General features: G+C 44.4%; 1 protein-coding gene across 1 annotated transcript in view; it reads left to right on the top strand.

Moving 5' to 3' along the window:
• ZC3H12D (zinc finger CCCH-type containing 12D) overlaps positions 1–24,696 on the top strand; it is a gene marked incomplete at its 3' end in the record, with an annotated part of 35,214 nt that overhangs the window by 2,255 nt on the left and 8,263 nt on the right. Inside the window, exons 2-3 of the mRNA XM_080941733.1 lie at positions 4,070–4,453; positions 17,262–17,401. Of these exons, the coding sequence (XP_080797859.1) occupies positions 4,140–4,453; positions 17,262–17,401 (454 nt within the window). The 5' untranslated portion in view covers positions 4,070–4,139. The remainder of the gene's footprint in view (positions 1–4,069; positions 4,454–17,261; positions 17,402–24,696) is intronic.

Below are 24,696 nucleotides of genomic sequence, written 5' to 3'. Positions count from 1 at the left end.
CCATGACTCAAGATAACAAGTTGTTTCCGGCACTTACTAAGGTTACTCTCTGCCATTGACTAGCTACATAGCCTCAGTTTCCCCAGCCCCGAAAGGAGAACCTGTGCATCTAGACTGTTTCCCCAACGAGAGAAACGGGAAGTTTAAGTAAGAGTTCATACAAATGGTCTGTCTACATGGGAAGACACAGTGGGAACATGTATGTTTCTGGTTTTTTTTTTTTTTTTTGAGTTTTGACACAGATTTCCTCTGTGTAGCCCTGGCTGTCCTGATACTCACTCTGTAGACCAGGCTAACCTGGAACTCACAAAGAGATCTGTGCCCCAACTGCATCCAGCTGGGAAAGTGACTATATCTATCTCTGCTGTCATCTTTCAGTTCTTCCTTTCTCTCTGAAGTAAGTTCAGGGGTGCAGGGCACTGAGGGGTGACGGGCTCATAGAAGCTTCCAGAAAATGCAATAGTAGGCTTAGCCTGTGAGGAGAACAGATATTCCAGATGGGGGAGAAGCCTTGTGGAACAGTGATGGACCCCCCACTTAAGTGTGAGGGGAGGATGCTTTTCCTATGTGAAGTTTAGTCCAAAGTTAGACCCTAGGCCTAGGTCCAGAGAGAAGTGCTCATTAGAGGTGAGGCTGGACCAGAGACATGCAGTTAGGGGATAGAAGGAGAACAGAGCTTACTGTAAGGCCCTGGTTCTCCTGTGGATGAATTTTGAGCTTTCCTCTGAGCAGGATGGAGGAACGTGGAAGTTTGGAGGAGCGGAGTCTTTGAGTAATGAATGGTTTGGCATTAGTGATGTTGGGTGGCGTGGGACAAACTGCATGTTGAGTTCCTTCTGAGGACTTCTCTGGCCTTCCCTGACACCATTTTTACATGTACGTATTGATGCATGTGAATAGGCTCCATAAGTCGATTCTCTCAGGGAATCAAACTCAGCTCATCACCCTCGGTGGAGAGCAACTTTACCTGCCGAGCCTGGACCATCCCTCCATACCCCTCAAGAGGAGATAAATCATTCCTCATCTGTAGCTTGAAGACACACCTTTCTTATTCTTTCTCTAATATGTGACTTGTTTGTGTGTGTAAGTATTTTGCCTGCATGTATGTACCTGCACGGAGTATTTGCTTGGTGCCCTTAGAGGCCAGAAGAAAGCATCCAATTCTTGGAACTGGATTTACAGATGGTAAACGTAGCTGCTGGGAACTGAACTCAGTTCCTTTGCAAGAACTCTTAAGAGCTCTCAAGTGTTAAGACATCTTTCTAGCTCTGGGGAGCATATTTTTCTAACCAATTGTTCTGTGCTCATGAGATGGCTCAGCAGGAAAGGGCACAGGCTGCTAAACCCAGCAACCTCATTTCCATCCCCAGGAGCCACGCTGATGGAAGGAGAGAAGAGGCTCTTACAAGATATCCTCTGACAACCACTGAGCACGCCAGCACACACAACTACACACACATACACACAGACATAAACACACAGATACACACACACACTCAAATACAAACAAACAAAAAGCCAAACCCGAAACAACCAGTGAAGCTTATTTTTGGCTTATGACTTACTACTCACCACACACACACACACACACACACACACACACACACACACACACACACACACACACATTGGTCTGTTTTCCAGAGTAGATTAGGAGCAGGTGAGATTACAGCGTGCTCTGTTTTGTCTCTGTGGAGCCAGAGAGAGTAGGTTGGAGCGAGAGGACCAGACAGTGTCTCTGTGTGTGGAGGGCAGGGTGGGTACACAAGGTGTCCAGGAAACAGTTACTGACTCGCTGGATGTGGAAGTCAGTAATCAAAGGGGACACTGGGTGGTCTCCTTTGGGGCCTCTAGTGGTTGCTGTTCTTTGAGATTTACAACTCAAGGAAAAACGTGTAGGAAGAGAGGAAAACCCCAGCCCACCATCCATTAGAAAAAACAAAAAAACTACTGAGCTCTCTGTACAGGTGCTGCTAAGAGGCAGACAGGCCAGAACGATCGAGTCGCTGGAGAAGAATCAATAATAATCCATGTGAGGGCTCACTAAGTGTCATGTGCTTTGGTGGACGGCATGGCCAAGCTCTTATTAGGTCTGTAGAGACCAAGAGGGTCCCTCCCAGTGGTATGTGCACTGAAATTCAAAGTGGCAAACCAAAACAGGGAAAAGCACATCGTTTGGGAACATTCTGGAATATTTAGATATGAGGAAGAGATTCATTTCACTCTGAGTAAGAACTAGCTGAACCACACTGGTAGGTAGTGGGGTGGCCCGAGGTCAGGGCCACGGGGTGACATAGCTGTTCTGCATGTTCAGGAACTTGGCGTCTTTTCTGTCACTAGGGGCTGGGGTAGATGGAAACATGGTCAGAGTTTTATTAAAAATACAATTCTGGGTCCAGAGAGCTTGCGTAGGAGCAGAGCGGGACCAAGCATGTCGGGGCAGCAGTAGAGGTCTCTCTGCCTAGAAGGTTGTATTTGAAATGCTCTGTGCCTGGCAGGCTCTGACCTACTTAGTTCTGTCCCTGTTCCTGCCCTGGAAGGGACAGGTCTTTAGAAGCATGCGACAGCTAAGTAGGGAGGCTAGCCCAGAAGCACACGTGCTGTCAAGGGTTAATACAGAAGAACAGAAGAATCCATAGCTTGGGAAGGTGGGGGTTGGGGGTGGGGGATGGGAGGGTTGTGGGGGAGGCAATGACAGGTGCATGGGTAAGAATCTTCAGTGAGCAGCAGCTGTAACATCGAAAAGAGAAGATGGACTAAATTTGTGTCATACGGCAAATGGTTAATCCTAAAGACCACCATTCATTCACTCATTCATTCATTCACCGACAAGTTTGATTCTGGGCATATAGCAGCCAGATCCAGGAAACTGGCCAGGCAAGATGTCCAAGGTGAGTTTTAAAGGAGAAAGGCATTGGCGTCATGAATGCAGAAATAAACCAGTGACAATTCTAAGGCCATATCTGTGTGTCTTGATTAAACGTAGGTAGGTGCACAGAGAAAGCGCAGGAGACATGCCAACAGAAGACCTGCGTAGGAGGCTCTGGAGGTGTAGATGGTGTTTTATACCTTTTACTTCTGCTGTTTGACTTCTTTATGGGTACCTATGCTTTCACGATTGTCTCTACATTTTTAGACGTTTTGAATTGCTGTCAAGTTTCTGTGACTAGTAGAGAGTCCCAGGGTGTCCTGAATATTCCCATTCCCCGCCCCCCACACCCTTTCAACACAACTGTCAGATACACACACACACACAGGGAGATGTGACAGGCCATGCTGGGTGTCCCCAGAGGAAGAGCCAGATAGGAGTCTGGACTGTTTATTTATAATGTTAAGTGTGATCTGAGTCAGTTAATAGAGCTAGAGAACAGAGATGGATTCCTGGGTAGCCTCGCCTTTCTGGGAGAGCCTCCCTTCTGTGTGTGCTCTCTTGTGGGTGAGCCAGCGGTCTACACTGCCTGCCACCGCTGTAACCATCCAGTCAAGTGACACAAGGGAAAGTCACTGTTCTGGCGGCTGCAAATTGGGGATCGAAGAGTCAGTTGGTTCGTCCCCAGATCTCACGCCCTAACTTGCTCACAACCACAGCAATCCCTCCACCCTCCTAAGCCCATGCGTGTGTCTAAAGTGCCTTGTCTCTTCTTGTAGAGCATCTGCTGTAGGGTGAGAGTGTGTCCCCAAAGACCTGATTTGAAAAGCCCTTTTCTCCAATCCAGCGACACCCAGAGGTATTCGTGCTGACCCCTTCAGTCCAGAAATCTGGGTGGATGGCATCTTGCTTCTGGTTTGGTCCCCTGGTGTGCTCTGGCCACCCGGGGGCCCCGGCTCACTTTCCCTGCACAGGCACACAGGAACAAAGCATCAGAGAATACACTAAAAGAGGCGTGATTGCATCGGTGGCTTACCAGCCACACCAAGCAACTGAAAATCCCCAAGGGGACCTGGAGCCACATGATTTCCTGAAAGATAACGCCACGAGGGGGGGAGCACGCGCGGCATGCCCTTCTCACCCAGGGGCCTGGCTGCCAGGCTGCTCAGCAAACTTCTAACTGCTGCGTTTTCTTTTTAGCTCATGCCCGAGCCGCTCAGCCAGGAGGAAGCTCGGGGCAGGAGCCGGGCCAAGCAACAGTTGGCACGATATGGAGCGTCGGAGCAAGATGGAATTTTTCCAGAAACTGGGCTACAGCCAGGAGGACGTGGTCAAGGTGCTGGGCAAACTGGGCGACGGTGCCTTGGTCAATGACGTGCTGCAAGAGTTGATCCAGACCGGCAGCCGCCCAAGGGCCCAGGAGGATCCAGCCAGTGGCACCGGGGTAGTTCTGATGCCCCGCGGATGCTGCGGGGTTCGAGACTCTGCCCAGGAGGGCCTGGGACCAGGCCTGGAAGAGGCTGGCGGAGATCCAGCCAGCTTCCTGCGGCCCATAGTGATCGATGGTAGCAATGTGGCTATGAGGTAGCACCTTTGGTTTCCTTCATCCTATTACTGAGTGCTGGGGCCGGAGACCTTGTTATCTGGAGTCCTGGGAAACATGTTCCTCTCTGTGGTTTTGTTCAAAGAGTTTTAGGACCGATGGGTGAATTTTTAATAGTTAATGAACTATTGTACAAAATAATAGGTGTCCTGATGTGATATATGTATGTCACATACTTTGCCCATGGTCACTTGCCATTACTCTTCTTGTTTCTATCCTTTCTTCCCACTGGTCCACTTCCTCCTCAACAAATAGTCCCCTTATCCTTCCTGCCGTATATATGTACACAAAACTTAAGCTGTGGTTCCACATATGTGCCGTCTTCGACCTCTGAGTCTGGCTTGTATTGATTAAGATGAATCTCAAGTTTCACTACTTTCCTGCAAAGGACATGATTGTCCTTTTTTTTTTTTTTTTTTTTTAATATATTTATTTTAGGTATAGGAATATACTGTAGCTGTCTTCAGACACACCAGAAGAGGGCACCAGATCCCATTACAGATGGTTGTGAGCCACCATGTGGTTGCTGAGAATTGAACTCAGGACCTCTGGAAGAGCAGTCAGTGCTCTTAACCTCTGAGCCATCTCTTCAGCCCAATGATTGTCCTTTTTAAAACTTATATGCCATGTGTATACACGCCACATTACTTTTTAGTCTCCAGACTGAAAAAAAAAAAGGCCCCTTTAATTATGTATTAAAATGTATACATTGTCTCCGCAGAGAAGCAACGGTAAGTGCCTATGGTATAATACATATATTTCAGGCCATTCCTGGCCTTGAAAGTAGATGGGCCTCAGATCCAGGCCTGCAGGAAAAAGTAAAAAAAAAAAAAAAAAATAGACTTTCAGTCAGCTCTGCAGACACCTGGATCTTAACCCAAAAGCTCCCCTCAGACCTTTTTTTTTTCTTTTAAAGATTTATTTATTATATATAAGTACACTGTAGCTGTCTTCAGACACACCAAAAGAGGGCATCAGATCCCATTACAGATGGTTGTGAGCCACCATGTGGTTGCTGGGAATTGAACTCAGGACTTCTAGAAGAACAGTCAGTGCTCTTAACCACTGAGCCATCTCTCCAGGCCCCAAGTCCGACCCCCAGACTTTGGTGCTCCAGAAACAAAAACACATGCAGACGTGTTGTTGTGAGCCATCAAACGACAGCAGGTGTTAGCCTGCAGGGAACATCTGGAACGCAACTTTCCAGTAGTTGCTGGGGGAAGGGGGGGTGCACGAGGGGGGGGGAATCAAGCCTAGGCTACTGTTCTCTATAAGCAAGGGCAAGGGTAGTCAGATTGGTTCTATAACCTGAAATCTGTGAAGAGGGATCCAGTAAAGAGGGATATGAAGGCGTGACAATGCTATCCTTGGTTTGATTCATCTGAGTGTATACCCAGAGAGAGTATAGCCAGATCAAATCTTAGTTTGTTGGGTTCTTTTGTTTTTCCTTCCATCCATCCATCCTTCCTTCCTTCCTTCCTTCCTTCCTTCCTTCCTTCCTTCCTTCCTTCCTTCCTTCCTTCCTTCCTTCCTTCCTTCCTTCCTTTCTCTTAGTTCTGTCTTTTAAACCCTGTTCTATATCTTGGTAGCCGTGTGAACGAGGTGGATCGCTTTCTGCTTCTGTGACATGGGATCAGCCCTTCCTAGAGAGGAGCTAGGCGCCGTGCCTGTGGTACTATGCTCATCCAGTTGATTCTGTCCATGCTCACGGGAGGAGCAGTGCTCGTCTGAAGGAAGCAAGAGATAGGCAGGAGCCCCGTTAGGTGTTGGCAGAAGGGCTCCTTCTTGGGAGACTGTCCCCAGCCAGCTGTGTTACTCCGGAAAGGCAAGAGTACTCCGATCCCGATCCTCTCTGTGCAGAGCAGGCCAGTAGATCTCCATTGTCTCCCTTAATGCGTGAGAACCAGAAGGCGAGAAATGCTTAGGTTGTGTTCAAAGCCCTCTGCTTGGGACGAGGGTGAGGCAAGATTGCAGTCCAGTCTGGAAGAATCGTCTCTCCTCCCACCTCGAGCAGCAGATAGAGCCAGGTCATTTTATTGTAACGGCGTCTTTGTGAGTAGGGATGCCAACTTGACGGCGCGCGTGGTTGTGCCTGACTTGGCAAAGCTCTGCTGTAGCCCAGCCTCCCAAGATTCCCCGCTCGGTGCCGGGTGAGGAGGGCATTGCGCAAACTTGGCTGTGTTCCAGGCGGGCAGAGGGCAGAGCCATAGGAAATAGCTCACTCACTGCTATAAATACTTGTGCTTCCCCTTTTAAAAGCTGAGTAGGAATTCCGAAAAGCAGTTATCAGCGGCTCCAAATGTGTCAACAAGCATCCGAAGCTCCCCTCAGGGATTTGAGCTCACTTTGAATTTGGCACTGCAGGACGGAAGTTTGAAATGGTCCAGCCCTATGGTTGTCCCCATGCTCCTGGCATGGTGTGCCTTAAGAGGATATGCTCCTGTTTTCTTCTTTTTTTCCTTTTCTTTCCTTTCCTTTCTTTTCCTTTCTCCTCTTTTCTTTTCTTTTCTCCCTCCCTCCCTCCTTTCTTCCCTCCCCTCCCCCTTCTTTCTTTTTATCTGCTAGGTTTGCCCACAGAAGTGGATCAAGGGGTGATGGAGCCCTTGGCTCCTCCAGGGTACTTACTGTGCGTTCATGCTCTCTCTGTTTCTCCTACGCCCCCTTTCTGCAGCAGATAGGAAACCTGTGACATCTTGCTTTCTGAGGTGTTAAAGAGACAATCTTACTTAGGGTGTTTCTATTGCTGTGATGAGACACCATGACCAAAATAACTCAGGGAGGAAAGATTTAACTGGCTTTCAGGTAACAGTCTGTCATTGGGAAAAGCCAAAGTAGAAACTCAGGACAGGAACCTGGAGACAGGAACTGAGGCAGAGGCCAAGAAGGAATTCTATTTCTTGGTCTTCACAGCTTTTCAGCCTGCTTTTTTTTTTTTTTTTTTTTTTTTAAAGATATACACACCAGGGCCACTTGCCCAGGATAACAATATTCAGAATAGTTAGTTACTTGCTGTCAGGTAACTAACTTGTCAAGTTGAGAGTAAACTAGCCAGGACAGTGGCCAGTGAGGTGACTTAGCTGATAAAGACAATTGTCACTAAATCTGATGACCTGAGTTCTCCCCTTGAAACCCCCTGATGGAAAAGGAGGAGTAGAGAGTCCTGCCATCTGACCTCTGACCTCCCCACGTATCAATAAGTAACAGAAAAATAAGCGTAATATGTTCCAACAGCCTTAGAAAGTACAGGGGAAGAGGTACCTGCCTTCTGCACGACCTGGACAAAGTTCGCCAGGCAGTAATTGAAAGAGGTCTGAATGTAAGGTGACATTGCATAAATCAAAGCTCATGTCAGCCCCAGGATGGGAAATGGTCATATTGCAAGCAGACTTCAGGGTTGTGTTTTCTCCTTGGGGACCAGAGAACACTGCTAAAATGATGCTAGATTGCACATGGCAGAGGTTTTTTTTGGGGGGGAAGGGGGAAGAGAGGGGACTCTGTAGCAGTCTGGAATTCAAACCGAAACCACACCTTTTATCTGTACATGACTACATGACTATGACATGTCCCAGGTTGGTCTATTCAGTGCCACCTCTGCTACGACACCCTTCCCACTGTGGTCCACAATTGATCTGTGTGGGTTACAAACAGAAACAGTCACACAGACTCACTGCAAAAATGTGTCAAAGTCTAAGTGTTTCCCTATACTTTCTGTCTACGAAATATCTCAGTGTTACATACACACACACACACACACACACACACACACACACACACCCTTCTTTGCTCCTTGGATCCCAGGGAAAAGCACAAGCAATACAACCAACTCCTTGACAATAGACTGTAAATCAATGTCCTTCAAAGACCAAGTTCTGAGAGCTTGGAATATATGCAGAGTCTCTGTCCCTTCTACTGTACCCTCCAGTGGGAGTTTGTTCCCAGGGACAACCAGATCCTCAGCCATGAAGAAGATGGCCACAGAGAGTCCCCCTTTACAGAGCACGGAGGGTGGAAACCCAAACTGGTGTTTCATTACCTACAGAGCACAAAAAATTTTTAAATTATTTTGTGTATGTTGGTGTTTTTACTGCATGTGTGTCTGTGAGAGGGTGTTGGGTCCCCTGAAACAGGAGTTACAGGCCACTAACTGCCATGTGGGTGCTGGAAATTGGACCCAGGTTCTCTGGAAGAGCACTTAACTACTTTTAGCTGTCAGTGCTCTTAACTGCTGAGCCATCTCTTCAGCTCCTGAACACATTTTATTAACCCTGGAAAGATGTTCTTGGGGGCATCCCAGACATTGCTACCCTCTGCTTTGAGGGATGAGGCTACTGTCTGCTCCTTGGGGAACAAGGTAGAACCTGAAGTGTTGGTGGGACATGCGTCTTTTTACCCCTAACCTATAAGAAGCGTGGCTACTGTTGGCAGGGGCAACTTCCACCAGTGGCTATTCCCCTATCCCCTGGAACCTGTAGCGGCCCACGCTTTTGCTTATAGAAAATGTAGCCTGATTTTTGGTAGCAAGGCTTGGTCATCCTCCAACCCCCCAACTATTGGAAAGTTGAGTTCCAGATGTTCCCTGCAGGCCAACACCTGCTGTCATTTGATGGCTCACAACAACACGTCTGCATGTGCTTTTGTTTCTGGAGCATGGAAGTCTGAAAGGAGCTTTTGGGTTAAAATCCAGGTGTCTGCAGAGCTGACTAAGAGTCTACTATTTTAGTTTTTCCTGCAGGCCTGATCTGGGGTCCATCTACTTTGAAGTGATATGTAACTTGGCATATTTTGTGCACATACTATTGCTTCTCTGTAAAGAGGTATAGATTCTAATAAATAATTGAAGGGTCTGTGAACCAAAGCCGTAGGGACCACTGACATACAATGAGAAGTTATAGAAAATGCCCCAAGTCACCTGCCCTGAGCCAGTATAGAATGTTCAGATAGGGCCGAATGTTCAGGTATCTGAATGTCCCGGCTGGTAGGAAGGGACTTGGTGGGTTTTGAGAAGGTCAGTACTTGACTCAAGTTAGACCCAGCTTCCAGTGGTGTGTCCTCAACTGTACTGTCCTTCAGGCTGTGTTTAGACCAAAGCTGCTAATGATGGCCGAATCCAGATGAACCGGCCCGGGTCCAATATTGGAGACTTTTATAAGCAAAGGGGATGTATTTGTTCAGGACACATTAGAGTCTGAGATTTATGAAACATTTTTCTTTTCTTTTTTAGTATAGGATAAAGTTTATTCAGGACATGGTGGGGGGAGTTGAGAGAAGTGGGGGAGGGAAAGTAGAGGCATATGGAGAGAGGGGGAGGGGCATGGGGAAAGAGGGGGAGCAGGAACAAGAGGAGAGAGCAAGAGGGTAAGAGAGAACAAAACACTTTCTGATCGTGACTCATCGACACAGAAGGGAACTAACTGTGTGGAGCTACCCCGTAAGAAACTCATGGCCTTCCGTTTGCTCAACAGAACACGAGGAGTCCTTTGGGTTGGGTTCCTCTACGCCGTACTGGTAGCTTACTTTGTCATTCTGTACGGAGGAGTCAAACAAAGAATAACCCTGAGTTGTAACATGGTACAATGCTCATTGTTCCAGGCCCTGGGGAGCCAGGCCTCAGATGTTTCCACGGTCCCCCTGCATTTCTCATGTCCACATGGGAAAACAGAAGGTCCGAGTCAGAGGACAGAGTAGTTCTGTGCCTGGAAGTCCAAGTTTTGAGCACTGTCCTAAGGCTGTCTATGGTAACTGTGAGGGTAGAAAGTTCTAGAGTTGCATTGTTGCTGTGGAGGTTATTTGCTACATGTGTCTGCAGAAACCTTGGAGTGCGGCTAATACCACGCAGGCCCTGAGGGTTCAAATTAGTTTCCTTTTACTTCTTCGGAAATAATTAACAAATGGCTATACAAGCCCGTGCCCAGCTTCTCGGTTTGACCATGACCTTGTACTCCATGGGCCGTCTTACAGGGGATTCTCTACATGAGTTAGGATGCCCTGTGTATAATTATATCATCCAGTTTGTGACAGTGACAGTCCTCTAGCTGGCTGCTGCAGGCACAGTTGTCATATAGGCAGAATTTGTTTCGGACACCAACCACTTCCCTTTTCCGGCCTCCCAATATTCAAAACCTCTAGGCTTTCATTTCCTTTCCCATGGCCACAGTGTCTTGTTCCCAGTGTCTTGTTACTCCAAGTGGGAGGATTCTCAGTGTCCAGGACTTTACTTTGCCCCAAGGAAGAAGGAAGACTTTGTAGTGAGAGACTCATAGAGCTACTACCAGGTTAGAGAGCTGGCCATGTTTCTTTGCTTTAGTTTCCATAAGGGTAAAATGGGGTGAAAAGTCATTTCCTCAAGGGAGTAATGTATTGACAAAGTGAGTCACATGTCTGGTAAGCAGGACTCGCTACAGTCATTCAATTGAGCTTGCTGCCTCCCTACTGGCCCCCGTTTCCCTAAAAAGAAACCCCAAAACTACAGGTGTTCCTTTTCTCTTCTTTTCTCCCTCTCCCAGCTTTTTTTTTTTTTTTTTTTTTTTTTTTTTTTGTTGTTGTTGTTGTTGTTGTTTTAAGACAGGGTCCTATGTAGATCAGGCTGGCCCCAAACTTCCAAGGTAGCCAAAGCTGATCTTTACATAAGGATTTACTCTGCTTCCTGGGTGCAGAGATTACAGGCATGCACCGCCATGGCCGACCTGCTTGACGTCATACGACCCAGGGTCTTGTGTGTGGCAGGCAAGCATGGGACCAACTGAGCTATGTCCTGAGGCTCTGTGCTTGAAATCTTTTGAGAAAAGATCTTTCTCTACAGTGTAGGTTAGTCTGAAACTCAACGTTAGACAAGGCTAGCCTCCAGTTTACCAGTCTGTCTTGTAACCTCCTAAATACTAGAATTACAGGGCACCTCTGATAGGTCTGTTAACCCCAGCGCTATCTTGTAGTAGGAGTTTGTAAGTTGGTGCAAAGACACAGACAAACGCCCAGGTGAACACATTTCTCCTGGAAAGGGGCCAAGGGTGGCTGTTACCTCCTAACTGGAAGTCTACTGGGACTCAGTTTCCCTCCTTTTCTCTCTGCCCAAGCATACCCATCAAACGATCAGGGAAGGGAAGCTGTCATATTTCTTTTTAAGTGTCAGCTGTTTTTGAGCCAAATTTATTTTTGCTGCCGTCAGCATTCCAGTTGACTGGTGTGTTCCAGGTTGCAAAGAGGGTTGCTGTTTGCACCTGTCTTTAAGTCTGTGCCCAACAGTCCAACAACACACACAGATACTACATGGCTTTAGAGCGATTAAGACACAGCCACGGAGAGTCTCAGGAGACAGAGCAAGTAAACATTTTTTTTTTCATAGTAATTGTGGTAGTGACCGTTGTGACTGTGTTCAGGAGCTGTGTGTGTCTGAGGGAGCGAATGTGGAGGAGGGCGAATCTGTCCATCACAGTACTCTTGAATTTCCCTTGGTGGACAGTTTTTATGAAGAGAAGGGGCTGACCTGACATTTGTCTATACCTGTATGGTGTTCCCTCCTGGTCTAGCCTGTACCTGTATGGTGTTCCCTCCTGGTCTAGCCTGTACCTGTATGGTGTTCCCTCCTATTCTAGCTTGTACCTGTATGGTGTTCCCTCTTGGTCTAGCCTGTACCTGTATGGTGTTCCCTCCTGGTCTAGCCTGTACCTGTATGGTGTTCCCTCCTGGTCTAACCTGTACCTGTATGGTGTTCCCTCCTGGTCTAGCCTGTACCCGTATGGTGTTCCCTCCTGGTCTAGCCTGTACCTGTATTGTGTTCCCTCCTATTCTAGCCTGTACCTGTATGGTGTTCCCTCCTATTCTAGCTTGTACCTGTATGGTGTTCCCTCCTGGTCTAGCCTGTACCTGTATGGTGTTCCCTCCTATTCTAGCCTGTACCTGTATGGTGTTCCCTCCTATTCTAGCTTGTACCTGTATGGTGTTCCCTCCTGGTCTAGCCTTCTGGGTGACTCAGACTCTGTGCTTTCATCCCTGCCCTGACCCCTTTCTCCATAACCACTGGGGACCTCACCTGTGATAGCTGAGACAGGAGACCTTGGGTCTTATGGTGCTCTGCCAAAGGGTGTCCTGATGAACTGGAATTGTGATGAGAATTTTAGGTTAAAAATCTGGCAGCTCCAATAGCTAAGACCCAGCACCTGTTCCAACGTGCTAATTTAAAAAAGGAATTGGAGAAAGTAGCAAACCATCTTAACGAATGTGCACTGAGAAGAAGCAAAGACAAAGGGACCCAGGGGCCCTAAATTCAGAGTATTAATATGAACTTCAGCTTTAAATAACGGGAGATTTGGAGAGAGGGAAGAGGCATGCATTGTCAGGCAGTCCTGGTCAAAATATGTCCCCTGTTTCAGCTCCCAAGAGGTTGTTACATCTTTTGATCACTGTCATCGTCAAAGGAGCATGTCTGGTGCTTATTAGACTTTTCCTAGGGCAGAGCCTCTAATTCTGGATATGGCCTATGATGGCTTAAAATATTCTCCTCCAGCGGGGACCTGTTGTTTCATCTCTAGCTCTCTAACAACTACCAGGCCTAGGGCCTATAAGAGGTCTGGGGAGTTGTTTCCAGCTCCACTATGGACCACTTTCAAACCAGGTAACCTGGTTTGGGGAGAGTTTGGACATGTTCCTCCCAGGGATTATCAGAAGCAGGAGTGGTCAGGAAAAACCTGGAGAACGACCTCTTCACCTATGTCTTTTCTTCTTCCAGTCAGTGTGGGTGGGTGGAAGGAACTAACATTTAGCTTCTTTCTCCTTTCCCAGTGCATTTGCAGCTGGTATCTTCTCCCTACTGTTTGCGCAAGCCCCCAGCTCAGCCTCTGTGGCTAAGGAGAGAAATGTCAACCTGGGTGGCTAAGTCATGATCCTGAAGCTGAAGAAATTCCCAGAGATAGCTGATATTCGCTGGGGAGTCTGGCTTGCGGGTCTACAGATTAGTTGCTTCCCTAGACATCTCCTGTTACTCTGTAAACCTGTGTCTGTCCCACAGTCCCAGGAAAACAGCAGGGACAGTCACACAATAGAGTCCAGTTAGGGAAACTCAGTGTAGTCTTCAACTAGATGTGAGCTGGCTGCTTCTAGACAGCCTTCTAAGAACTGTCTCAGGCTGGAGAGATGGCTCAGCAGTTCAGAATATTTGCTACTCTTCTAGAGGACCCCAGTTCAGTTCCCACACTGGGCAGCTCACAGCCACCTGTCAACAACTCTAGCTCTAGACAGATCCAATGCCTCTGGCTCCTCCTGCTTTGGTGTCTATGTCTCTTGTACTTCCTCTGTGACTTGTGAGCACATGGTCACCAGATTAGGGTTTTTGGTCCCCAGAATAGGGCTGTATCAGGGTCTTTCAGACAATCTTCCCTTTTGCCTGTAGTGTCCCTCTTTCTTCTGGTTATGAGGCTGGTATCTTTTCTATCGTGAATCTCCTCAGTTGGTTTTTAGTAAGTCCAATAATCAGGGACCAAGCTAGTTAGGCCCTGGGACCTTGATCCTGTAGAACCCCCTGGGAGCACATATGTGTGTGTGTGTGTGTGTTGTTGTTGCTGCTGCTGCTGTCTGTTTTGCTTTCTATTTTGACAAGGTTTTGTAACTTCAAGTGATTGTTGTGCTTTGGCCTCCTGGGTGCTGAGATCACAAGTGCGCATCACTGTGTCTGGATGGCGTGGATGGTCTTAAGGTCTAGAGAGTGTTTGTGTGATAGAGTCTAAGTCAGGGATCGCTTTCCCGAGGAGACAAGACTTCAGTACAGAAGTTGAATTCAGTGAGAGGACAGAGGTAGCTGTTGCAAAGACCCAGTGACAGCTTCTGGGGAGGTGCATGGCTGAGTAAACAGCTGGAGGGAAAACAGAGATGAAGGCGTAGGGAGCAGAAAATGGTCTGACCTCCACAGCCATGGCTCAGCCTGTTGATTTCCCTTCACATTGTCCCAGATCCAGCCACTTGTCTCTGTCTCCAGCAAAGCACCAATGACCTGAAGTGACCACATCCAAGTAAGGCCTTTAGGTTTCACCAGAGAGCACCTGGAAGGGTTACGGCAAGCAAGTGAGTTTTCTGGAGGTGGCCCACTGTTTTAAATGGCTGGGCTCTGAGAGACGTGGACCCCAGAGACTTCAGTCCAGGATTGCTTTTCTCTGCTGGTATTCATTTTCTGACACTATTACATAACCTAGTGATTCTTGTGCAGCAGCCCCACTCTATTGGCAAATTTCCTGCAGATTAATAGGAAGATGTACCTTCATATAGTAATGCTGTTTAGATGAATTAATGACTTTATGGAATTCCTGATTTGATTCAAATAATTTTAGGAAGAAAGTTTAAGGAGATGGTTTTAGTTGTTTTGACAGAAAGATGTAATAAAGTTAGAATCAAGAATAGAATGTGCCCTCTCCTTATAGAATAGAAAACATAGAAAATCATAAAGAAAACAATGCATGTTTATTAATTGCACTAGGAAGAGAAATAGGCTTGGGACAGATGTGTGATGAAGGAAAAACATTCATTCTAGGTCAGGTCCAAGGATGAAGCCACATGCCTGCACTATGATAAACCAAGACCATGTGAAACTGTTGCTTTGAACTTATAATGAACTTATAGAATGAAACACTGCTTTGAAGGTACTATCAACATTCTTCTGTAACCCCCTTTTGTGTGACATTTTATCTATGAGGTAATTTCATGAAGAACTTTTATCTAAGAAGCTATACAAAGGCTGGGAGAAAAGAAACTATGACTGTTGGGGCTCTGTTTCATCCACCAAATGTGTCTGTATATATACATATATGTCTGTCTGTCTGTCTGTCTGTCTATACAATATGTATATATGTCTGTGTGTCTACATATGTATGAATATAAGTATGATGTACACTTATGAAATTGATAAAACAAATGGTCGGGCCCAGCCGAATGTGTGTGTGTATACATGACTTTCTCTTTCTCTTTTTCTTTCTCTCTGGCTCATGAAGAATTAAGTTAAAGAGCCCAAGAGACTATGTTTATTTTCTTAACCCCCTGGTGTTATCAGCTTGAGTCAATGGCTTATAGAACAGTAAGAGAGTTAATGGTCAGAGGTCATCAGTCTTGCTGTGTCCCACCTCAGTACCTCAATGCCGGCTGGGACCCCAGTACGCCTGGATGTTTTTTTTCTTGTACCTTGGGGAGATTCTTTATGTACATGCTGTGGTTTCAACTCTTGCTTAAACAAGGGTGATCTACAACCTTTACCACTCAGATCTCTCCTCTGACCTCTTCATGTTTACCTACCATGTCTACTTAGTGATCCAAAGACAAATTTATGAGTGGTCCTTCCGCCAATCAGAGCCCTTCCCAGAATCCTCCCCCCCCCCCCATCAGCTCAAGGTCCATTGTGCATTTTTACAGGGAACCTGGATGGACCTGAAACGTTTTGCCAGTCACTTCCACGTCTCATTGTGATAATGAGGCACATGGACGTTCCCGATACTGTCTTTGTCTCTTCCACATCCAGAAAATGAGTTCTGGTACCTTCTAGCTGTCCCCAAATTCACTTTTAATTCTCATTTGTTCAGCAGTAGCAGCAGCTCAGGCCTAACCAGTAACACTTGTTTGATGACTTCTACGGTTCTTATCTCATGCCGTACACACTCACTGTTCTCTATGGACCAGCTAACCTTTGGGAGCCACGCGCATGTGCCCCCCACCCCCACAGTCTTATATCTATTCCAGAGTTAAAACCCATGTTCGTCCCTCAGCCCTCTCAAATGAAGGAAGACAACTCCCCACCCTTTCTTCCATAGCTAGGGCTTACCTAGCCTAAGCTAGCCTCAATAGCCAAGGATAACCATAGACTTTTGATCTTCCTGTTTCTACCTTCAAGGCACTAGGATTAAAGGCATGTGCCATGGAAGATGATTTCTTTCTTTCTTTCTTTCTTTCTTTCTTTCTTTCTTTCTTTCTTTCTTTCTTTCTTTTACTTTAAAGATTTATTTATTATATGTAAGTACACTGTAGCTGTCTTCAGACACATCAGAAGAGGGCATCAGATCTCATTACAGATGGCTGTGAGCCACCATGTGGTTGCTGGGATTTGAACTCAGGCCCCCTGGAAGAGCAGTCAGTGTTCTTAACCACTGAGCCATCTCTCTAGCCCATGATATCTTTTTCTTAAGACATGGCCTTACTGTGTATCCCTGGCTGGCCTAGAACTCACTATGTAGACAAGGCTGGCCCAGAACTCAGAGAGATCCACTTTCCTCTGCTTCGTAAGTGTTGGGACTAAAGATATATGCCCCCATGCCTGGCTAGGAAGATAATTTTTAAGAGATTGACAAGATGCATCATGGTCTCACATAGCCCTTTCTTTTCTGAAACATTGATGGATTTTGTGGGATTTGGGAGGCTCTAGCTTCCTTGCTTGAACTTTGGAGCCCTGGCAGAGCCAATACAATCATCTCTCAGAGGGAGGGCAATTTTACAGATGCCTAATCTTGTTTATTTCATGTCGATTCTGTTGTTTTTCCCCCTTAGTGTTGGCTCTTACAAGTTTAGCTAAAGAGTGGACAGGTCAATTATCCCTTGGAATATTGTCCCACAACCCCCCCTCCTGCCTTCTACCCCCTGCATCCTGAGCACCCCTGCATCCTTACTGAAAGCTCCCTGGGTTTAGTTAGTGGCTGTGTCTGAGAGAAGAACGAACTGCGTTTAAAATTCGCTTTTGCCCAGTTCCCTCTTAGTTTTGAGGCCGTGACCGAGGATACTTCCAGGGTCTCTTTGCATCTCCTCAGATTTCTCTGTCTTCCATTGTAGCCATGGAAACAAAGAAGCCTTCTCTTGTCGGGGAATTCGTCTGGCCGTGGACTGGTTCAGGGAGAGAGGACACACCTACATCAAGGTTTTTGTCCCATCTTGGAGGAAAGAGCCGTCAAGGTCTGACACCCCTATTAGAGGTATGCCACCCACTGCTCTGTGGAAGTGTCCCTCATGATGGTGGTCAGTTACCCATTACCAGGATACGGTCTTTCTCCCATACCAAGAGTCCCATGAGAGCCCTGGCTGAACGTTGTGCACTTCCTCAGTGTAGAAAGGACACACACACTTGTTGAATTGATACTAACTCTTACTTGTCCTCTTATAGACAAGCACATCCCTTTATCATTTATTGCATTTACTCTATTAAAACAACTGTGTCTTACAACATTTAACTCTCTGAAGATTGGGTCTACACTTCACACCCACTGGATGGGATCTGAAGGAGACATTTTGCCAGGGTATGTTTGCTGTTTGCCAAATACCTCTCCAATCTCTCTGCCTAAACATATGGAAACTTAATTTTAGTGTTTTTGTTTTTCATTGCTTGGGGTCAAACCAGAGGCTTTGCACAATGCTGGATCAGCATTCTATTAGACAACTTTTTAAAAATATATTTTATTTATGCACAATATATGTATATTGTGTGTGTGTATGTGTGTGTGTGTGTGTGTGCATGCATGAGTGCACACCCAAGTGTGGGTGTCTTCAAAAGCCTGAAAGGCTGTTGAATTACTTGAGCTGGGGTTACTAATGGTTGTGAGCCACCCAGTGTGGGTACTTGGAACTAATTCTGGTTCTCTGCAAAGACAGCCCATGAGCCATTTTTTTTTTTTTTTTTTGGCTCCCAGATCCATTTTTATTTATTGAAAAACTTTTTTACATGAAATATATTTTGATCATGTTTTCCCCTCCCCAAGATCATTCTAGATTGTCTACACCTTCCAACCTACCCAACTTTAGATTCCTTCTCTCTTTCAAAATATCAAAACCAAACACAAATATAAACCAAAAATAAGCAAAAAAAAAAAAAAAAAAAAAAAAAAATCCTCAACAAAAACATAAAATGAAAATCAAAACCAACCAAAATAATAACAAGACAAAAAAGACCCAAAACAAAGGAAAAATTATGTAAAATGGCCACAAAAACTACCACTGAGTTCATTTTGTCATTAGTCAAGCCCTCCTGGGTGTAGGGCTTGTCCTGACGGATCACTGAGGATCACTGATGTATTCAGGGAGACTCCATTGGAGAAAACTGATAGTCTACCAGCAGCTCTTATTGGTAGATAACTTCGTGATTGGGGGTGGGGAACCTTGTATCTAGTTCCCCCACTCAGTGCTGGGATGGTGTCTGGCTTGAACCCGTGAAGGTATCGTGTTTGCTGCCACAGTCCGTGAGTTCATATGTGCACCAGGGCCTCTTGCGTCTGGAAGACACGGTTTCCCTCTCAGAATCTTTCGGCCTCTTCTGCATCGATCCCTGAGCCTCGAGAGGAGGAGTCCTATAAAGACATTCTATGTAGGACTGCGTGCTACCGAGTTTCTAATATTCTGCACATTGCCCCAGAGGGGCTCCCTGTTAGTTTCCATCTACTGCAAGAAGAAGATTCTCTTCTATAGCCCGAGTGAGAAATTGATCTATAAGTCTAGCGTATATCTTTAGGAGTCATTTAACAGCTCTGTTCCTTTAGCAGAATAACAGTAAAAGTTTTTTGTTTTTTTTTTTTTAACTAGGCCTATGGCCTGTCTAGTTTTAGTCTCTTGCCCACTTTAGCAGTGTCTCACAGCATGGGCCTGAAATCCAATCAGACAGTGGTTTGTTACTCCTCAAACAGAAGTGCCCCTGTTGAATACACATATCTTGCAAGCATGTTGCAGGTTGTGAGGTTTGTAGCTGGGTATTGTTAAGAGCACCTTCCCGTGTTATGAACGCTAGTTAGTAGAGGGGATGCTACTAGCTAGACATCCACCCAACTTCTCATGTTTGACGATGTCAATAAATTGTGTCTTCAGCACTAGAGATTTACCAACAAGATGTGAAAAATAACCATCAGCTTTGGCAACAGATGGTGATGTCTGTGGGTTGCCATGGGGCCCTTTGGCTGATGATGGAATAAAATATAACCCACTCCCGACCCTGGAGGTCTTACTTAGCGGCATAAGATGTCTACTTGGGGCTTTGTCTTTTCTATCTTTTGCTGGCTCCATTTAGATTCCTCTCATGTATGTAGATGTGTTAGGAAGCTTCTACAGTAGTAGGCTCATGTGAGTTTTCAAATGGCCTTAGTGGTTAGCTGTTTCTCCCATGGTTCCTTTTTTTACCCTTCTCTCCCATCTCCCAACTTATCTAGCCCTCCTATTCTGGTTTTCCTTTCGTGTCTCTATAACAGTATATTCTATTTACTCTTCCTTGGTAGAGCCTCTTCTCCTTGCTAGTAGCTTACTGGATACCTAACTCCAGTGGCTATTGAGATTCTAGCACACATATTGACAGTTTAAAGACTAACTAACATCCACATACAAGAGAAAACACAATATTTGTCTTCCCGGGTCTGGGTCATGTCTCTGAGGATGATGATTTTTTTTCCTACCTCCACTCAAAAATTTCATTTTTCTTAACAGCTGGATAACATTTTGCTGTGTAAATGCACCATATTTTCTCTATCCATTCATGACTTGCTGGACATCCAGGCTGTTTCCAATTTCCAGCTATCATAAACAGAGCAGCAATGAACACGGATGAGCAGATGTCTCTGTAGCAGGATGTGAGGTCCTTTGGGTACATGCTCAAGTGTGGGATAGCAGGTTCTTGCGGTAGATCTATTCCCATCTTCCTGAAGGACTGTCACACTCATTTCCACAGTGGATATACAAGTATGAGCTCTTGGCAGCAATGGATGAGTGTTCTTAGCCCACAGTTTCACCAGCATGAGCTGTCATGCCGTTTTATTGATCTTGGCCATTCTTGATAGTGTAAGATGAAATCTCAAAGTGGTTTTTATTTGCGTCTTTTTCCTCATGACTAAGAATGTTGAACATTTCTTCAAGTGTTCCTCAGGCGTATGTGTTTCATCTGCTGAGGACTGCCCTCTGTTTAGGTCTGTGCCCATTTTTAAAAGTTGGGTTGCTTTCTTCATGCTCAAGGTTTTCAGTTCTCTATATATTTTAGATACTAACCTTCTCCTGGATATGTAATTAGTAAAGATCACCATTCTATTCTGTAGTCTGCTGCTTTGTCCAAAATGAAAGAGTCCTTTGTGGTGCAGAAGTTTCTCTGTTTTATGAGGTCCCATTTATTAATTGTTGGTGCTCTGTTCAGAAAGTATTCTCCTGTGCCAGCTGGTTCAAGTTTATTTCTCACTTTTTCTTCTACAAGATTCTGGATCCATTTGGAGTTGAGTTTTGCGCAGGGCGATAAGTATGAATATATTTGGATTCCTCTATAAGCAGCTATCCAGTTAATTGAAGGTGATGTCTTTTGTCCAGTGTATTTCTGACCTCTTTGTCACAAAATCAGGTGTCCATGGGTGTCTGTACTTGCCTGGGCCTTCACCTCACTCCTCTGATCAATGCATCTGTTTTTATGCCAACACCATGGTGACTTAAAAAAATAATCTTTTTATTTTTAGTTTATGTACATTGGTGTTTTGCCTGTATGTCACTCTGTCTGTGTGAGGGTGTCAAATCCCCTGGAAGAGTAGATACAGACAGTTGTGAGCTGCCATGTGGATGTTGGGAGTTGAACCAGCATCTTGGAAGAGTAACTATTGCTCTTAACCACTGAGTTATTTGTCCAGCGCCACCACGGTAGCTCCTGTTGTTATTTTATTTTATTTTATTTTATTTTATTATTCAGGGTTCTAGCTATTCTGTTTGTGTGCAGTGTTTCCAAAATTGTCCTTTCAGTTTCTGTGAATAATTGTCTTAAGACTTTTATGGGGATATTTAATCTGTAGATTGCTTTTGGCAGGGTGGCCATTTTTACAACATTAACCCTATTGATTTATGAACACAGGAGACCCTTTTATTTTCTGACATCCTTAATATTTTTTTAAATGTCTTAAAGTTTTTATTATATAAGTCTTATCCTTGTTTGGTTAGAGTAACTCCAAGATTTTTTTTTTTTTTGAGGCTATTATAAAAGGTATTGTTTCCCTGGTTTTTTTTGTCTGTCATAGGAAGACTAATGATTTTTGTGTGTTAATTTTGTAACTTACTACTTTGCTGACGGTATTTATGAGCTGTAGAAGTTTCATGGAACTTTTTAGTGTCATTCATGTATATACATTCATATCATCTGCAGATAAAGATCCTGGAACTTCCTCCTTTCCTTTTCAAATCCCCTCTAAGCTCCTTCAGTTGTTTTATCGCTGTAGTTAAGTCTGGAAGGACTATTTTGACTAGGCAGGGAGAGAGTGGGCATCCTTCTCTTGTGCCTAATTTTACTGGAAATACTTTGAGTTTCTCTCTGTTCAGGTTGATGTTGACTGTGGGCTTGTGGTACATCGTATTTATTATTGAGGCATCCCCCTTGTATCTCCGGTTTTTCTAAGACTTTTATTATGAAGAGATGTTAAATTTTGTCAACCATGTGGATTTTGCCTTTCAATTTGTTTAGGCGGTGAATTATGTTTATTGGTTTATGTACAATGAACTGTCCTTACATCTCTCAGATGAAACCAACTTGGTCATGGTGGAGAATCTTTTTGATGTGTTTTTATATTTGGTTTACCAGTGTTTTTTTGAGAAAATTTACATCTATGTTCACAGTTTTCACGTTTCACTGGATCTTTGTGTGGTTTTGGTATTCTGGGCAACAGTGGCCTCATAAAAACAATTAGGCAATGTTCTATTTGTTTCTATTTTGCACAATACTTTGAGGAGTATTAGTGTTAATTATTCTTGAAGGTCTGGTTCAATCCTTTTCTTAGCTGGGAGACTTTTATTAAATACTGCTTCTATTTCACTAGGGATTATGGATATATTTAAACTGCTTATTAAATCTTTATTTAACTTCGATAGGTCATGTATATCAAGGAATTCATCCATTTCTTTTAGGTTTTCCAGTTTGGTGGAGTAAGTATATATATTTTTAAGTATGTCCTATGATTCTTTTAATTCCCTCAGTGATTGTTACAATGTCTCTATTCTCATCCCTAATTTTATTAATTTAGATCTTCTCCTTTCTCTCTTTCTCCCTCTCTCCTGTCATCTTCCCCCCTCCCCCTCTCCTCTCTCCCTTTTCTCTCTTCCTTCCTCTCCCTCTCCCTCCCCCCCTCTCTCTTTTACTTAGGACAGACAAACTAAGGGTTTGTCAGTCTTGCTGGTTTTCTCAAAAAAACAACTCTCCATTTCATTATTCTTTGTATTGTCTTTGCTTCTGTTTCATTGATTTCAGCCCTGGGTTTGATTATTTCTTGCCATCTACTCGTTTTATTTATCACTATTTTTGTATTGTTTTTCCTTTGCTCTAGAGCTTTCAGGTGTGCTACTAAGTTGCTAATATAAGATTTCCAGTATTTTCTTTTTTCTTTCTTTTTCTTTTTTAATGTAGGCACTTATTCTATGAACTTGGTTCTCAGAACTGCCTTAATTGTGTCCCATAGGTTTTTATGCTGTTTTTATTCAACTTCATTCTTGGTTTTGTCTTGACTCAGTTTTCAAGGTAGTAAGCTGTTTAGTTTCCAAGAATTTGTATGTTTTCCTCTGTTTCTGTTATTGCTGATATCCAGTGTCAACCTGTAGTCGTCAGTTAGAATACAGGGTGCTAGTTCAATTCCTTGTATGTGGATGAGACTTGCTTTGTGTCCATATATATGGTCAATTTTGTAGAAAGTTCCATAAGAGCCAATAAAATATATTCTTTAGTGTTTGGGTGAAATGTTCTGTAGCTATCTTCCAGGTCTGTGTAAGTTATGATGTTATGTAACTGTGTCTAGTTTTCATCAGATGACCTGTGTGTTGTCAACTGTAAGGTGTTGAAGTTACCCTATCACTGTGTGAGGGTCAATATGTGATTGTAGCCATAGCTGTGTTTCTTTTATAAACATGGGAGCCCTTGTGTTTGGTGCATAAATATTTCAAATTGCAACATCCGTTTGGGGTGTGTGTGTGTGTGTGTGTGTGTGTTTGGTTTGAAGTCTATTTTGTCAGATGTTAAATGTTAAAATGACTACTTTTATTTGGTTCTTGGATCTGTTTGCTTAGGATAAAATTTCCTATCCTTTCATTCCAAGTCTCTCTCCCTATCCTTGATGGTGAGATGTGTTCCTTGGATGCAACAGAAACATGAATCCTGTTTTTTTTTTTTTTTTTTTTTTTTCGAATCCAACCTGTTTTTATTGATGAATTTAGAACACTAAGATTGAGACTTATCAGTGAGGAGTGTTTATTAATTCATATTATTTCGTTGTTGTGGCATGTATGTATTCCCTCCCTCTTTCATTAACTCTTTTGAGATTATTTATTCCTTTCATCTTCCTGGGTGTAGTTAACCTCTTTGATGGAAGTTTTCTTTTTATGCTTTCTATAAAACTAGATTAGTGAATAAAAATTGCTTAAACTTATTTTTTCCCCCCAAAGGTTTGACTTTATTTTGCCTTTTGCAGGATAAGTGTGACAAAATGGGAAAAGGGTTTGAGTTCTTGATGTAATGTGGACCAGGTGTTAATTACCACAGACATAATGTCCTTGAAAAGAGACAGAAGTAGCTGGCTGATTATTGGTAACTGATTACCGATACAATGCCTATATTGATATTGAAATGATTGTGGCCTTCCCCCCAAAGAATGCTCCCCCCCACCCAGATTATCTAAGCCCCCTTAGAACAGTTTTTCAATCTTCAGACTTGCAACTTTGGATGTAAGAAGCAGCCACTCTCTTAAACTTGTTTTTTAATAGTGGATTTTTTCTTAGTCAATAATGATTGATAATTTTGCTGGGTATAGTAGTCTTGGCTGCCCTCTATGGTCTCTCAAAATTTGTCGAGCATATGTTCAGGCCAGTCTCAGAGTCTCCATTGAAAAGTCAGAGCCAGGGCCATTGGGAAAGTGGAATTCCCAGGGAGTGAAGATGTGGTGTGAGGAGGGGCTCCTGAAGCCAGGCTGCTATAAAACCAATAGTAAGTTTGAAGAGACTGTAATGGAGGACAAGAAAGATAGTCAAGACTGCTACCCATATTCCAGCCCAGTATGGCCACTGGGGATCTCTGGTAGAAAACAGTTTCTGTGCCCTGACAGCTGAAGCAGAGGAATGGAGATGAGCTGGACAGGAAATCCCAAGGGTTAGTGGAAAAAAACCTAAGAGGGCCCTGGATCTGCACCTAGAGGTCGAGTTCCCAGGGGAATGTAGTTAGTGTAGAGAGGGGCTCCTACAAGTAAGTCTAGAGAGACAGAGATGAAAGGACCTCAGCCCTACTTTAATTTTTAAAGCT

The sequence above is a fragment of the Micromys minutus genome, assembly GCF_963924665.1.
Source record: "Micromys minutus genome assembly, chromosome: 30".
In the NCBI taxonomy this organism is placed as follows: Eukaryota; Metazoa; Chordata; class Mammalia; order Rodentia; family Muridae; genus Micromys; species Micromys minutus.
The sequence above is the reverse complement of the archived record's forward strand: the minus strand, read 5'-3'. Positions and strand labels throughout refer to the sequence as shown.